The 16934-nt window shown below is 54.7% G+C and overlaps 1 protein-coding gene across 1 annotated transcript in view; it reads right to left on the reverse strand.

Moving 5' to 3' along the window:
* Positions 1–15745, reverse strand: part of CNTN2 (contactin 2) — a 34836-nt gene extending 19091 nt beyond the window's left edge. The window contains exons 1-5 of the mRNA XM_003822961.7: positions 15482–15745; positions 5642–5796; positions 832–976; positions 541–716; positions 234–329 (exon numbers count right to left, since the gene is read on the reverse strand). Coding sequence (XP_003823009.2) covers positions 234–329; positions 541–716; positions 832–976; positions 5642–5711 — 487 coding nt within the window. The 5' untranslated portion in view covers positions 5712–5796; positions 15482–15745. The remainder of the gene's footprint in view (positions 1–233; positions 330–540; positions 717–831; positions 977–5641; positions 5797–15481) is intronic.
* Positions 15746–16934: the final 1189 nt, after the last annotated feature.

Here is a 16934-nt window from a genome sequence, read left to right on the forward strand (position 1 = left end):
TGCCAGGGATCGCAGCCCTCAGGGGCCACCCAGTTTGAAGGCGGAAGCAGGGCACAACGATGGAAAATGACAGACCTATAAAGGAAACACAGATCATTTAAAGTTAGGGTCCCAGGGATGGGTGCTTCTAAGGGTCATTTCCAGGGGTCTCCTTTTATTCCATCCTTCCTCTGCCAAGCATCTGGAAGCCCTTCCTGTGCCCTTTCTAACCCTGGCCCCAGGTCTGGACTCACCTGGGTAGTGGGCAGGTGGGTTACAGGGCAACATCACCCCCCAGCCTTCATGAGTTTTCACTGGGTCTCGCTCCTCCTTGGAGAATTCCTGCAGAACTGGAGGCAGAGACCAGGGGCTCAGGCACTGTCCTCCTGGCCTGAGAGCCCCTCCCTGACTCATCCTTCACAGAGAAGCAGCAGTTCACTAAGGCATGTCATGTGAGGTCAGGAAGGCCCGGCTTGAGGGTGTCACTTATCCTTTCTCAGTAATTTCTCCTAGCCCCCTCTCCCCCTCCCCCAAAGTGTCTCGGTCCCCCGCGGGTCTCACAGCCAAAGCGGAGGATGGCCTCCCTGCTGACGACGGTGCCCACTGGGTTGGAGGCCAGGCACTGGTAGACCCCGGCATCCTGTGCCTTGGTGGGGTTCATGATGACCAGGTTGCCCCCCACCAGCTGGTGACGGGAACCTGGCTCCAGCTTCATCTCGGTACCATTCATCTTCCACCTGCAGCAGGGGACAGAGGAAGGGGACCTCTGAGTCCTGCCTGGTGGCAGGGCTGATGAGAGGGAAAGTTCAACGGCTGCCCAGGGCCTCCCAGCACCCACTGCAGAGGCCTTACCGATAGGTGGCTGGAGGGCTGGCCCGGGCGCGGCATGCCAGCAACACCTGCTCCTCCGTGGACTCCTCTGGGAATAGCACACTGAGGGGCTGGTCTTCAAAGACAGGCCCGAAGGTGGTTTGGGATCCCAGGGCTGAACTCCAAGCTGCAGGTGATGACACCACCAGATGCCTCAGAGCCTTGGCCTGGCTGGAGCCTGGCCTCTTGGGCTGTGCTGTCCAGTAAAACTTTCTCTGATGATGGGAATGTCCCATTTTCTGCACTGTTCAATGTGGTAACCACTAGCCACGTAGGGCTATTGAGCACTTGACATGTGGCTATTGCGACTGAAGAACGACATTTTACATTTTATATTACTTAATTAATTTAAATTTGAATTTAAATAGGCTGGGCAGGCCCCATCTGGCCATACTAGTTCAATCAATCACCCATCCTACACTTAGGTATTGAGCACCTGCTCTATACCCAGCACTGGGCTAGAGACTGGCTTGTAAAGATGATTAAGACACAGTCCCTCTTCTTCAAGGGGCTTGCGGTCCAAGGAGGGAGACAGGAAATTGACAGTGCAAGGTAGCAAATGCCATAAAGTTCAAGATGCTGGGGCCTCAGAATGGAAGCAGTTCTACCTCCCAGGGGGCTTTCAAGGGACCCTTACAGAAGAACTGATCTGTGGGGTGTGAGGTGCATGAGACATCGCCAGCCACAAACATGCAGAGAGGATGTGTGTCCCTGGAGCCTAATACCCTTACTGGGGCAGTGTGGACCAACGAGGCCTGGGCCTGGGGACTAGGCTGGCCCTCTACTAGCTGTGGGACCTTGGGAAAGTTATAGAACTCTTCTGAGCCTCAGTATCTTCACCTGTGAAATGAAAAGAATATGAGTTCACCTCCCAGGGTCTGCATGAGGATTCAGCCAGACAAACCCTTGGAAGGTGGCGGGCACGGAGAGTGTGCTCAGCAGATGTGTGCTGGAGCCACGTGTGGGGTGGGGACTTGGAGGAGAAGGATTGCCTTATGGTGGGTGGAGGGTGGGCAGTTTGCTTTGGTGGCAGTTTTATACAATTCCAGTATCACAATTCAAGAAATGTTCAGAAAAGGGAGTGACTTGCCCATGGTCACCCAGCAAGTCTGTGGCACAGACAGATCAATTTCTCCTGAGCTTGGTGGACCAATGAGCACCACACAGGCAAATGGGGCAGACTCCTCTCTCTTCATGCATCATTGTCCTGCTGCAGGGCAGGGCAGGGGATGAAGAGCCACAGATTGGCCGGACATCACACCTGCCCTTCGACAGGGCTGGGGTGGGCTCTCTGCTGACTGGTGGGGCCAGTCCGTTTTGCTTCTGCGGTGTCAGGTGGGAGCCAGGCTATCCCTAATTGGCTTCTACCTCTTAACGCAACTGATTTCAGGCCTTCCTTCGTGGGTCATGGGGAAAGGGATCCCCATTAACCAATTAGTTCCTTTCCCAGCGCATCCAGCCATCAGTCCTCTTCCAGGGGTAGGGGGTGGCCCCATGCTGCAGCTGAGGCCCAGCCTTGGCCCCCTGGGAGTGAGGGCAGCTGCTAAGTAGCTCTCAGAATGAGGTAGGAGGCAGGGCTCCCAGGAATGGCCCGGTGCAGGAATCCCTCGTGCCATTCTCCCTCACTGCCGCCCCAGGCCTCAGAGGCGGAGGCGGCGGGCGGTGACGGCATCATCTCGGCTGGAAAGTCCAGCTTAATCCCAAGTTAATGATGGTGGTGTACGGTAGGAATCCTGCCCCAGCTGGCACTGCTGGGAGGGGAGGCAAAGGAGGCGCTGGGAGGCAGCCGGGCTGCTGGGAACCACCTAGTACAATAGCAGCTTCCAGGAACGCTGGGTGATGGGGTGGCTGAGTGGGCTCAGGGCATGTTGATACATTCAGACTCTTTCTTCCCGAGAAACCTTTCTCCTCTGCTCTCAGCTGTCCACTCACCCAAATATTCACATACACACCCCTTCGCATCTCTCACCTACACACATTTTCTTATATGCACGCTCATGTCATACACACATTCGTACATATGCACCTCCCTAAGCTGCTCAAATGGCAAGATACACACATTTACACACACATCCATTCCCGCCCAACACACAGCTATAGATGGCCATGGAGACTTTTATATATAATCCATGCATTCATAATAATAAAAGTAGGTGCTATAGACAGACTGCTTACTATTTATCCCATACCATGCTCCATATTTCCTTCTCATAACCTCTTTACAAGATAGGTATTGCCATTTTCTTATTTTCCTGACATGGAAACTGACAGTTAGAAAGCTTCAATAACTTGCCCCAGATCCCACAGCGAGAAGGAGCAGATCTGGGGGGTTGGACCTTGGCCAGGCTGACCCCACCACAAGCATTCTTAACCCCAGTGTCCCTGACTCTTGACCTCTGTTTCCCATCAGAACCACCAGAGGCCCTGCTCCATCTCACAGATAAGGAGTCAGAATCTCTTGGAGTGAGGCTCAGGAGACCAAGTCTTAGAAAATGCCCCTGGGCATTCTGCAGGCAGGCTGGGATATGAGAGCTGGTCACACTGTGCTGTGAGACTTTCTGGACACATTCATTATCCCCAGCGTAGTACCACCTCCATGCAGACACCTCACTCATACCTCCAGCCTCTCAGCCATCCATATCCACAGACACCCTCACACACCCACACTTGCCTCTTCAGCTACATACACACCCACCCACACATGAGCCTTCCCGTGTGTGTGCTTACACATGCACATGCAAAAACACACTCTCTGCCCGTAATCCCAGCACTTTGAGAGGCGGAGGCAGGAGGATCACCTGAGCTCGAGAGTTCGAGACCAGCCTGGCCAACATGGTGAAACCCCGTCTCTACTAAAAATACAAAAATTAGCCGAGCATGGTGGCAAGTGTCTGTAATCCCAGCTACTCGGGAGGTTGAGGCAGGAGAATTGCTTGAACCCAGGAGTCAGAGGTTGCAGAGGGCCAAGATCACACCACTGCACTCCAGCCTGGGCAACAGAGTAAGACTCCATCTCAAAAACAAAAACAAAACCCCCAAACAACAACAACAACAACAAAACACACTCTCCCAGGTGAGGCCAGCCCTTCCTTTTTCTTGTTCCTCATCCTCTCTGATTCTTTTCTGATGCCCTGTCCTGGTAACTTTTCCCCCAAACACAGGCATCAGAAACCTTGCAGAGGAACGGAGTTAAAGAGATGAGAAGGTGGAGAGGGATCCTTGATACCCCTCCTTGCACTGGAGTGCCAGGAATCCACAGCTATATCCCGAGGACAGGGCAGCAAGAAAAGCCCAGAGCTGAGGCACCTTCCTGGGAGGGGCGGGGGCCAGCGATGGGATTTGCCACGCCTGACTCTCTCTGGAGCTCTGGGAGGTGGCAGACCAGATCCCAGCCCCTTGGCCATTGGCTTTGTGTGTCTCTGGGTCTAAGGACCTTGGATGCTGTCCATACCCCTTTCCTCAGATGGTGTGGATCCAGCACTGAGGTGTCCCTGAGGGAGCGGATGCTAGAAGCCCAGGCACCTCCCCTCTGCTCCGTCTGGGGTGCGCATCTCCTGCTCTGTGCAGTGGAGGCTCCCCATCCCTGTAGCTCTTCCCAGTCTGGTGGACCCTTGGACAGGTAGCGAGGCCTGGGGGGCTGGGTGGCTCCCCCCACACTCTGAGTCAGCCCTGTTTCCCAGCAGCCTCACTGACTGAGCTGCAGGACTGGGAAGCAGTGAGGACAGAATGAGAACGTCTGAAAATATGCCAGTGGAGTCCCTCCCTCGTGAGACAAAGGACCTGAAATGCACCGGCTGCAGCCTTGCAGGGGGTGTGGGGTAGGGGAGGTGGAGTCTGAGGTGCTTAGAACTCCAGGACCATGGAGAGTCCCACAGAGATGTTTAAGGAGAAAAGAAGCATCTATTGATCTGGGCTGAGGGTCAGGGCAGAGGCCAAGCAGTGGGTCCAGCAGACCCCTTAGAGCAGGAGGCGGCTGGGGACCTCCCTCCTGCCCTAGGACAGGCCAGCGGCCCGGCTCCTCTGGCCTGACATGCTCTCCAGAGTCCAGCTGGCCTGTGGCTCTCGGCCTGCCCTCTTCACCCTCTCCTTCCCCTCCTGCCAGCCTTCCTCTGCCTCTCCTCCAAGCTGGAAGCTCCCCTGGGAGGAGAACCTGAGCTCCCTCGTCTGCCGCATCTCTTCCCAGATCCTGTTCTATGCTCGGTCCATTTGCTGGGATGCAGCGTTGCCTTAAGAAACCCTTCCAGGGTTTAGTGGGATTGACCGCTGTCTGCTCATGTCAGGGGACTACAGAGCCCTGTCTGGGAGAACGTCCTGCAATGATGGAAATGTTCTATGCTGTGTGCTATCCAATATGGCTACTGAACGTTCAAAATGTGGCTAGTGCACCTGAGGAAATTATTTTTAAAATGGAATTGAATCTGAGTTGTAGCAGTCCCATGTGGCTATTATCTTCCATATTGGACAGTGCAGCCTTTGAGGCTACAACTCCGGGTGATATTGTGGAGATCTGGCGTGCCATCATCTTGCTGTGTGACCTAGGGTAAGCCACTCACCCTCTCTGGGTCATTCTTCCTTCATCTATAATACGGCAAAGACATATTCCCTCTCCTCCTAAACTCAAAGGAAGGTAAGATCTACAAATGGGAAATTTTAGCAAGGAAATGGCCTCAGAAATCTAGCTGCTCCCACAATGCAGAGCCAATGATTTCTGTAATCGTCACCCAAATCATAGCAAGGATATAACACTATAATCATGCCTGCTAGGCTTCAAAGCCCAGATGAGCCCTCTTACCTGAAGAGGAGACAAGGGCCACAGCAGCTACCAGCAGCAGGTGTGGCTTCCTCCTGGTGGCTGTCCCCATGGTGGATGTCCGGGCAGAGGTGGGGATCGGAGGAGAAGAGCCTCAGCTCAGCTTGGGGACAGCCCAGCTGGAGGCTGAGAAGGACCTGGGGAGGCAGACAGAAAGGAGGGCTCTGAGCCGAGGAGCGCCCCTCCCAGCTCCAGGCACATCTGGGTCCGTAAAGCTTTTACCTCGGCCTGGGGAGCTGCCGGAATTGCCCAAGCACTAATTCTCCCCAGGGCCCCAGAGGAAGGGGCTTGGCTATTACCAAGAAGCTCTTCCTGGGGTTGAGTGCCTCCTACTGGTCCCCTGGGAGTCTGGCTCAGCCCTGTACCCCCACCTGCCCCCATTCCAGCCAGCGGGGTGCCGCTTAGGAAGTGAAAGCAGTGATTAATTGGGAGGTAAGAACCCACCTGCCGTCTCGCCCGTCAGCTCTTGAGGCGAGGCCGGAAGAGAACAGGACTCGTGCATGGGTTGTAAGTCAGTAACATCTTCCTCTGGCAGGTGGGCTCAGGGCTGACTTTCCCCCTCCCCTTCCCCTCAGCTGTCTGGGTGGGGGCTAGTAAGCCCCTCTGGGAGCTGCCTTAAGTCTCCCAGTCTTGTTTTCCTAGCAGTGAGGAGGGGTCTCACTGATTTGTCCACACCCTCTTGCCAGTGGAGTCATGACCTTGGCCTCATTAGCAATGCCCCCAACCAGATGGGTGAAGGGGCCCAGCAGGCTTTCTGGGTCGAAAGAGTTAATGCATCTCCCAGAGGAGCCTCCTTCTTGCACAGAGATGAGCTGAGGCTTGGTTCAATCATTGAGCTCTGGAGAAGAACCTGTTCCCTGTAGCTGCTGAGAGCAAGTCAGACGCCTGTCCCATCAGTCTCAGAGATGGGGCCTTCTCTTGGGAGGGCGGGGGCAGAGCCAGCCTCCCCGTTCACTCCCAGTCCCTGGGAGGACTTTCCTAGTTCAGAGGGGAGTGTGGAATGTCAGGGGCCTGCTTTCCAGTTATTGGTTATCAGAGTGAACCTGGGTCACTGGGCTCAGAGCCTCCACAGGGGCCAGCGAGCCCGGCTGCAGATTCTGCTGCTCTGCTCTGCCTGCCCTCTTTGCGGAAACTTAAGAGCAGTGGGAGGGGGTCAGGGCTTGGGGAGAGAGCCTGGCTGGGGGCCCTTTCACCAACTGCCTGCAAGACCCGTCCCATCTCTGGATCTCAGTGTTCTGGCTCTGGTGATGCTCCCAGAATGCAGAGTGGCCAAGGGCTTGGGAATGCTGTCCCCTGGATGTGGAGAAAGAAGGCTGCAGAGGACCTAAGATTGCCTCTCAGGCCTGTGCAGGGGCTGAAGGCCAGTGCAAGCTCAGGATCTGCCCTGTCTCACATCACACTCTATTTTCTCAGGAAGAGAGCTCCCAAACCCTTTCAACCCTCCACATTTGACCACTCCACAACCTTTTCCTGCCTCTTTCACAGCCACAGTTGGCACCCAAAGGAGCCTGGGGGGAGAGAAGGGAGAGTTGTCCCCAGGGCCTGTCAGGAAGGATATGGCCAAGGAAGCCGAGAAGCTGGGTGTTTTGCGGGGGGTGGGGGGCGTTGGAGCAGATGGCACTCCCTCCTCCACCCTGACTGCAGCCTCATATCCACTTCCCATTGACAGGCAGGGTGCCCAGGTGCCACTTCTCCCAAAATACCTGCCCCTCCCTGTCCTTGCCACTCTCAGTTCGACTTGAACTCAAGACATTCTGCACTTGCAACCCCTCCGACATTCCCCCAGCACATCCATCTTCACTCTCCTGTAATGCCCTTCCTAGGCAAGGCAGTCTCTCCTGCAAGGCCCTGTCCATGTCTCATCCCTGCCGGGAAGGGCCTAAGATGCCCCTGTCTACGCAAAAAATTCAGTTCACTCTGTTCTTGACTACAGCTTTGGTACCCTGCCTGTAGAACTGTGTCCATCTCCATTAGAAGGTTCTGAGCTGCCCAGGGGAGAGATTGTGTTGTGTTCATCTTGGTATTACCTATGCCTAGCAAAGTACCTGGCACATCATAGTTGTTCCTTGTATGTTGCATTTAACTGGTCAAGAACAACTGTGATTATATGCCTCCAGGAGCCAGTGAACACATGCGTGGGCACACATGATGGGGCTCATGCAGATGCTCTTTGACTTACGATGGGGTTACATCCCGATAAACCCACTGAAAGTTGGAAATATCGTTAAGTTGAAAATCCATTTAATACACCTCATCTACTGAACATCATAGCTTAGCCTAGCCCACCTTAAATGTACTCAGAAGGCCGGGCACCGTGGCTCACGCCTGTAATCCCCGCAGTTTGGGAGGCCGAGGCGGGTGGATCACCTGAGGTCAGGAGTTCGAGATCAGCCTGGCCAACATGGTGAAACCCCATCTCTACTAAAAATACAAAAATTTGCTGGGCATGGTGGCAGGTGCCTGTAATCCCAGCTACTCGGGAGGCGGAGGCATGAGAATCACTTGAACTCGGGAGATGGAAGTTGCAGTGAGCCAACATCATGCCATTGCACTGCAGCCTGGGCAACAAGAGCAAAATTCCATTTCAAAAAAAAAAAATGTACTCAGAACACTTACATTCACCTGCAGTTGGGCAAAGTCACCAAATACAAAGCCTATTTTATAATAATGTGTTAAATATCTCATGTAATGTATTGAATACTGTACTGAAAGTGAAAAACAGAATAGTTGTTGGATACTCGAAGTATGGTTTCCATTGAATGTGTATTGCTTTTGCACCATTGTAAATTTGAAAAATGGTAAGTCAAGCCACTATAAGTCAGGGACAGTCTGTATATACTTGATAGGGTTGACAGGTCTTCCGTGCTTCCTGGGGGCAGCCCCAAGACAAACTCTCTCTCTCTCTCTCTGTCACACACACACACACACACACACACACACACACACACAACTCAGAGCTCTAGGGTCAGCAGGGTATCTGGTCAGGGGAAATCACAGACATATGTCCCTGGATGCTATACAAATGCAGGGAGTTATCCTCAGAACAGAGAGGTGTCGGGACCTTCCAGGGTTTGAATCTGATAAACAGGAGTTGTTAATATTGACTTCATCTCTGAACAGCTTCGTGAGCTTGGATAGGTTAATGCCCCTTGTGAAGCCTCAGTTTTCTCATGTGCAAAGTGGAGATTGTAACATGCACTTTACAGAGTTCTTTGGAGGGTTCCATGAGGTGCTAGAGTGCCCTGCAGTGGTTTTCAAACTGCTGTGAAGTCTTGGGGCTGTTTGGACCTGTCTCAAGGCCACCATGGGAGGCTAGGGAGAGAGCATGGGGCTCCAGACTCCTTCCCCACTCCAGCCAGAGCAGCTCCACTTGTATCTGCTTTATATGCAAGACTTTCCTATGAAGTTCCCTTTAAACAAAGGGCTCCATGGCTCCAAAAAGTTGGAAAATCACCCCGTTGGCACTGGTGTGCTGCGTCCTGATGCCTGGCACAGAGAAGGTGCTCAATCATCATTTGCTCCCTGCTCTTTGCCAGCCTGTCAGGCCCAGGAGCTCACTGGGGGCAGGGTGCTGGCCTGGGGAGGAGCCTGGGCTCCAGGCACTTGTACTGAATGTGCCAGAGCAAGGCAGAGACAGACAACCAGGGGCTGGAGACTCCGGGATAGCCTCTGAGCAGATTCCTACCCGGAGTCCCTAGCTCCCACAGCAGTGCTGGTGACAGCTGGGTGTGTGTGCGTGTCTGTGTCCCAGTGTGCATGGATGTAATGCTTGTGGGTATCTGTCTGTTGTGTCTATATGTCCCTGTGTATATGTGTGATATACATATATGTATATATGTGTATATGTATGTATGTATGTGTCTATGTGTCTGTGTATGATGATGTCCGGTCTTTGTGTGTATGTCTGTGTGTGTGTGTGTGTGTGTGTGTGTGTCGGGTGTGAGGACTCAGCCCCTTGCCTTGTTTCCCTGAAACCCACCAGGAGGTTTGCATCATAGATCCTTCGCCTCCACCTCCAGTAGTCAGAATTGTCTGTTATCTCTATTACCATAAGTAATTATCATGGGTAATCACGAATAATCCGGCCCAGGGATCCTGGGTATCCTCCAGGGATCAAGACGTACAGCCTTAGAGGAGACTGCAGGGGAGGGGCTGGGATCCAGGAGCACCTGGGGTTGCCCTGGGGGAGCACCACAGACCCATCAGCCTGATCAGATGTATATTGAGCTCCATTGTGTGCCACAGCCTTGGGTGAAAACACACACACACACACACACACACACACACACACACACACACACGCAGAGTCTGGGCTAAAGGCTGGAGCTCCTTGCCTCCCTAAAGGTGAGGCAGTTGGCATCCAGTCTTGCCCTGCATTCATTTCCATCACAGTGTTTATTGACCATGTGCCAGGCATTGTGCTAAGCACAGGGGAGACAGTAATAAAGTTACTGCCTCTACAGAGCTCCCCGACCGCCTGAGTGCAGCCTAGAATGCGCTCATGAGTTCACCGATCAGTCATCTCCCCATACCATCTGCCCTATTATGCGTTCTAGAATGCCCAGGATGGAGGAGGCCTTTTTGTCAGGAGCAAGGCTGGAGTGGAGCTATGCCAGGCCCAGAGCTGGCCCTGCGAACCCTGAGCCAGCCAAGCCTCGCCCAGGCCAGCTGCCCTGGTGCAGGGGTGCAGGCACAGACTGGCACAGGCAAGCACAGGCTGTCATCAGCAGGGGCTGGTCCTGCGAGGCACCAGCACATGGGGGAGTGGACCACTGGGGGGTTCAGGGGCACCAGGGGGAGCTGGCTGAATTGTCGGGCCCAGGAAACAAAGGGCCTGGGGGACAGCTGGGGGACAGAAGGCTGTGAGTGGGGCTCCAACACACGACAGGGTTTTCTGGGATAAGGCCCCCTGCATGGAGCCAGTCAGAAAATAAAAGGTACACCCTCCACCCCAGAGTTCTCCCTACTGGGATGCCCAGCTCCTGGCCCTGAATCTGTCTCCCCTTCTCCCCGGTAATGGAGATTGGAGAGCAATGAGAGATTTGGCAACTTCCGATGGATGGTGGTAGCAAAGGGGAGTTCAGAGCCCAGCTGTGGGCAGAGACTAAGTGATTTATTATCAGCCTACAAAGTACTCGAGGAGCCCTTCAGGCCCCCGCTTGACCTCTATCCTATAAAACAGCACACTGGTTAACAGGGCAGGCCATTGGGTCAACCTGCCTGCTGCTGTCTAGCTAGTATAACCCTAATAAAACTAACTAGTATAACCCTGGTTATCACAGTCATTACTTAACCTCTCCCAGCCTCACTCTCCCATCTGCAAGAATGGGATGAGAAGGGTAGGACCCGCCCCATGGGACTGCTGTGAGGTCAGCACCATCACAGGCTCATAGTGAGTGCTCAGGAAAGATCAGATCTTAGAACTGAGAAATCTCACAGCCGTGTGTCCGCAGCCACAGTGCCTGTCTGGCTTACTTCTATACAGTCACAACGTCCAGGCGGCACTCATATGTATTTAGGAGACTGACAAACCCACAATCTCCTGGGCAGATGCCTCCCTCCTCTTACGCCTCAAAGGTGCAATGGTCATAGGTAAGCACTAGCACAGCACCCCAGACTAGGGCACAAGGACACAGCCCCCATGACAGAGTTATACCTGGTACAATGTGCTCAGGGGGTCACGCGGCCAGGACAGGCACTCCCAAGCAGGTACTCCTTCTCAACCGCCCTCACCTCCTGCCTGGTGGGAACTAAGATCAGTACCTTTTCCTTTGCCTAAGACAAGAATTGCCTCCTGGGACAGCACCATCATCCTCCAGGAAGGTCTGAACCATCCCCATGCCCCTCTGGTCAGTACAGGGCTCTGTGGTGGCGTGGGTGGGGGCTGCTAGGATCTCAGTGGGCCAGGCCAGGCAGCAGCTGGCAGGGGTGGGGTGAAGGATTGTGACTGAGGGGTCTCTGTGTACCCTGAGCTGGAGACATCCTTAGGGCAGAAATGGGGACATAGGGACCTCCTCAGCCCCAGTGGGGACCAGGGGTGTCGTGCAGCCCCGTCCTTCCTTAGTCCCCTCTGTGAGCTGCTCAGCTCTCTCTGCAGGCTCTTTGTGATTGCAGCTGCTTCCCCGAGGCCCAGCCCTGGTGCTGACGTGCCCTCTGGGGAGAGCTGTGGCTCCCAGGCTCGTGGATTTGTTTGATCTTCTAGCATTGGGCAGGGGGGAGTCTGGCCCTTGATCTGAGCCTAGAGTCTTTGCCCCTGCAAGAGAGACCTACTCTAACAGAGAGACCCTTTAAAGTAGGGAGTGGACAGAAGAAGAGAGGCTTCCATCCTCCTGGGAAGCTCAGGATCAGAAGCCAGCCACCCCCAGACCTTAGGTTTTCCTACTTGCCTGCCCTGCTCTGTGTGTGGTGTGAGGCAGTGAGTGAAGGCTTTAGAAGGATCCCTTTTTGAGATGCCAGGCATAAGAACAATGGTTTCAACTTGTTTCTGAAAAAGCAAATCAGGAAGAAAATTTCCTTGTGCATTAGCAGAGCAATTTCTGCATGTCCCCCAACTCTGCTGCAAGGAGGCTCCCCCCAGTTCCTAGACAGCTTCCTCCAGGGTGGCTCAGAGCTTAAGCCTGGTGGGGGTGAGGTCCAACCTGCTCCTCCTCTCAAGCTAGTTTCCTTTGGATTTGGGGTCCAGATTAACTTCACCCCTTGGGCAGCACTGCAGGAAGGCTGCCCTCCAGCCAGGCACAGGGTGGGAGAACCCCTTGGTCAGGGTGTTCAGGGTGGCAGGCACTGACAAGATGTGGGCTTAGGCTGGAGGAAACCCAGCAGGTTTGACTAGATGGGTGTGTGTGAGGGGCTGGGGTTGACTTCCCCACCTAAGTAGGGAACTGAATGTCTCATTAGGTAAAAAGGACACTGAGATGCGTTTGGGCCTGAGTGTGTCCTGGGATGGGAGGTGTTCAGGTTTTGGATGAGAATATCACACTCCTTGCTTTTGTTTGCATTCTCTTTGGTAAACAAAGAAACATGGGCTAATCTTGTAGCAAGGAATCATCAAACTAAGAAAGGACTTACTCTAGGATGGTTACCGTCAGGATACAGAGCCCACAGAAACTCCCATAAATGTTCCAGGTTAGCAATAGCCCCTGGGTGGTTTGTTTAGATTGGGGTTGTAGTCCTGAAGGATGAGGGGGTGGCCAGCATGCATGAGGGAATGAAAAGGATGTCTGCCTTCTTATGGATTCCTGAGTCACATCCACCTTTTACCATTTGAAAGAGGATTACTAGAAGTTGAAAGAAATTTACAGGGTCAGCCAGCCCAACCTTTGCCTCTAGGCAGGACTCTCTAACCTTGGACCAGACCCCAGTTCTCCACACCATCCTTAGAGTCATCTGAAAGGAGACTGCCCCACCTCCTCATGGCTCACTCTTCTAGCCAGGAAGTATCTCCTGCAGTCTAACTTAAGTCCCTCTGGCTTCCCTGGCATATTCTTTGCTCTGGTTCTTCCTCCCCTGCATATCAATCACCTCTTCTCCAACCCCCTGGTTCTGCCCTAGGAATCCCTCCAAAAATACAAATACCACCCACACTCAGGCTTAGAGATTGTCTTTGAAATACGCTTTCTCACCAACGTTTGGCTCAAGGAGGTTTCTGAAGAGGGCACCATGCATCCTCCAAACCACCCCAAATGCGTTGCTTCCCTGGTGACTTTAGAGGCAGAAAGGATGCCTTGGGGTACACCTGTCTATGTACATGCTCCTAAGGAGTAAGTTTGGTCAGCCAGAGACGAGATGTGCAATCACCCCGTTGAGCACAATTCCTCGGAGGCCCATCCCACATGTGTCTGTATTTGAACAACTGCTGGCAGAGAAGGTGCTGGAATGGAGTTGCATAAGGAGTGAAATCTGGCAGGGGAAATGGTGGCGGCAGGAGGCTGAGGGCTGAAGCCGGTGGAGTACACGCGATGAGAGAAGGGAGTGCGAGGAAAGAAGGAGTAGAGGAAGGGAGGAGAGTAAGAGAGAAAGAGCCGGGAATGAGAGCAGGCTCCTGGAGTCTGAGGCACTCATCTCCATAAGCAGTGTGCCTCTGCTTCCCTCACCGCTCATGGTGTGAGCACAGTGGTCTCTGCACCTGTGAGGCAGGTGGACCTTGGGTGACTTTGACATCATCAGGTCAGGGGCCCTTTCCTGTCTGTCTCACCTCCTGCCTCCCTCTTATTTGCTGAGGATTTCCACGGGAGATTAGGAAGGACTCTGACCTTGTGGCAAAAGCCCTGTCCATGGTTCTGCAGCTTGGCTAGAAAGGGGTTAACTGGTGGGCACCCTGGGGAGGGGCTTGGATGCTGCTGTCTTTAAGGGGAGAGCTCCCTTCTCCCAAGGCCAGGAGTGAGGGCACCTGTTGTGACCTCCAGGCCATCTCCTTGTCCCAGGTGCGATCACAGCAGCCTCTCCCACAGGTGGCCCACCTTTTGCTGCACTCGATCTCCAGTGGCTCATCCGGCCACTGGATGGGTGGGACCAGGAGGTAGAGAGACTCGGAGGCTAAGTGAGCTGAGGCGTCTTTGGCCAGACGGTTGGGAGAGGAGGCCGAAACTGTTGCCCAGACGAGACCAGAACATCACCTGTGCACTGGGTTTCTTGGGCTGTTCCTCCTCCCACCTCCTTCTGAGCAGAGGGAAAAGATGCTGAAACCCACCTTTCTCCAGGGCTGGGGCCATGGCATGCACAACCCCACTCCCTCCTGGCCTCACTGGACCCCCCCCCCACCCCTAGGACACAGGCTCAACCCCCAGGGATCTGGGGCTGGAGGGTGCCCGACTCCATCCCCAAGTAGCAGCAGGATTCTCCCCTTCCATAGGCACTGCCTTCTCCATGCCCCGCTGCTTCCCAGACCTGAGAGACCCTCTTGGAGAAGGTGACAGGATTCAGCTCTGGACACTCACTGGCTGGGGCTGCCCCCCACCTCCAGCCCATTATGTAAGCCCCACGGTGCTGGGCAGAAGGATTGCCCTCTCTTTCCAGAACTCCCCAGCTCTGCCCCTTCCCTTCCCCATACCATTCTGGCCCCAGCCCCTTTCCTTACTGGAAAGCCAAACTTTGTGCAAATCCTTCCCTCCCACCAGTGAGGATAGGGGGGAGGGATTTGAGAAGCTAAGGTTGGGAGGGGGAAGGGAAGGAAAGGAATTTCAGCCCGGTAGCCCCAGCCTCTCGCCCTTTGGGATGTGACTGGCCTCAGGACTCTCCTCCTTGAGTCCCAGTTCCTGGACAGGCCTTTGCCCAAACTTGTGCTCCACTCTCCCCTCTCTCTTCCACAGCCTCCCTCTCCATCCAACTGAAGCAAGACTTTGCAAAGAGGTCACCCTGCAGAGGTAGACCCTGGGTGACCTCAAAACTGGGGACTCCGGCTCAATTCCATGCAGGGACTTCTGGGGCAGGCCAGGGCCCAGGGCCTGGCCGTATGGACTGGTCCTGTCCTGGACCGGGTGCCCAGGGCCGGCTCAGGAGAAACTGCCCTCTCCACAGGCAGCTGCCACTGCCCGCTGGCCAACTGGAATTCCTGGACACACTCCTGGGGTCCAGCTTTTCGGCCAGGCTCGGCCTGAGAGAGCCCTGCGGGATGCCGCCCACGTAGACAGGGCGGAGGGGAGCCCCAGCACCCACCCTGGGGCTGAGGGGAGAAGTCAGAACGGCCCCAGCCTGCCAGTGTTCCTGTCCCTGTTCCCTCCCAAGTTACAAGGGGGATATTTACAGGAACTGAGCCGGGAGCCCCGGCCCATAACAGCACGCAGGGAAGCTCCTGGGTTGGAGGAGACAAAAGCGGTTGGCACCTACCTGGGGCGAGAGAAGGGTGTTGGCTGGGGCAGGTGGATGCTGCCCGAGTCGGTGAGCCGGGGCCGGCCGGGCCGCCAGCCCCTGGGCCGCTCTCCTTTGGGCCCTGGCGGCCTCAGCCGCTCGCTGTCCGGGTGCGGCGGCGGCCGCGGCGGCGGTGGCGGGTGAGGGCGCGTGTGTGTGAGCGCGCCCGGAGCCACTGCAGCATCTCTGCATCAAGATGTGCTCCTCCCTCTCCCAGGCTCCGCTCACTGGCTGGCTCCGGTCCTCAGCCAACGCTCGGGGGCCCTGGAGATGGCTTCCTTCTGCCCCCCTCCCACCCCCCTTCCGTCCCCACCCTCCTGGCTTTACCTCATTTGCTGTCATTTAAGGACCAGGGAGCGAGCCCAGCGCGCGTCTTCCATAATGCATGGGCGGCTCATGGACAGGCCGCGGGGCGCTGTCTGGCCCGCCTGCCCTCCCGATCCTGCCCAGCCCCACTTCTAGTCCCCCTGCCCAGGGCTGAAGGGGCAGGAGAGGGGCGGGGTGAAGAGGGAAAAGAAAGTGGCTCTTACTCCTCAAACCCTGGAGACCCATGGAGCCAAAACTCCTGGTTTCCCCAGAAATCCCCTATCCGAGGAAGAGATCCAAATCAGAAATCCCAGCTTGCTGTGTGGGGCAAGTGGCAGGGAGGGGCTGTCTCTGTTGCCCGGTCCACCCCATGTTCCTCTTTATTGTTTCCCTTGTTCAAAAGTAGTTTGAGCTTTTTGTCAAAATATCTAAATATTAGAGGACATTTAAAAATACATAGTGAAAGTCCCTCAACCACTACTCTTAATAAATCTAAGTACATGCCCCCAGGTTTATTATTTTCGTGTATACAATTACATGGGTTAGTAGGGTTATTTCACACAAATGTGATTACATAAAACAGTAGGATTGGCCAAAGACTTTTAACTGTGTAACTGATCTTGGACACTTTTACGCATCAGTACGTTTGGATCCAATCCCATTTTTAAGCAACCAGCAGTGTGATGTCATGAAAAGCTCCCTGGATTAGGGGTCTGGGTGTCTGAAGCGTACTCTGGGCTCCACAACCGACTGGCTGTGTGTGCTTGGCTAGGTGCCCTGCCCTCTCTGAGCCTCGCTGGTACCTGAAGGGATTAAAGATGGACACAGTCCTGCCAGCTCTGAGATTCTAAGTGCTCACCCTTGTCAGTGATGCCTTTCTCCTGCCCTGCTCCTGTCACGTGGGGGAGTGCCCAGGAAGGCTGTGGCCCGGAGGCGGAGGGAGCAGCCATCTGCGGCACCAGTCGGCCCTGTCAGGCTGTCACTGTTGTCTCACCCCCCTCTGATCTGCCTGCTGTCCAGCTTGCACAGGCAAGACCGGTGAGCAGTCCAGATGCTGCAACAGCTGGCAGGGCCAGGCCAGCCTCCCAGTTTTAAATGGCTATACCTGTCAAGCCTGGATCATGGC

Source organism: Pan paniscus, chromosome 1, assembly GCF_029289425.2.
Source record: "Pan paniscus chromosome 1, NHGRI_mPanPan1-v2.0_pri, whole genome shotgun sequence".
Taxonomy (NCBI): Eukaryota; Metazoa; Chordata; class Mammalia; order Primates; family Hominidae; genus Pan; species Pan paniscus.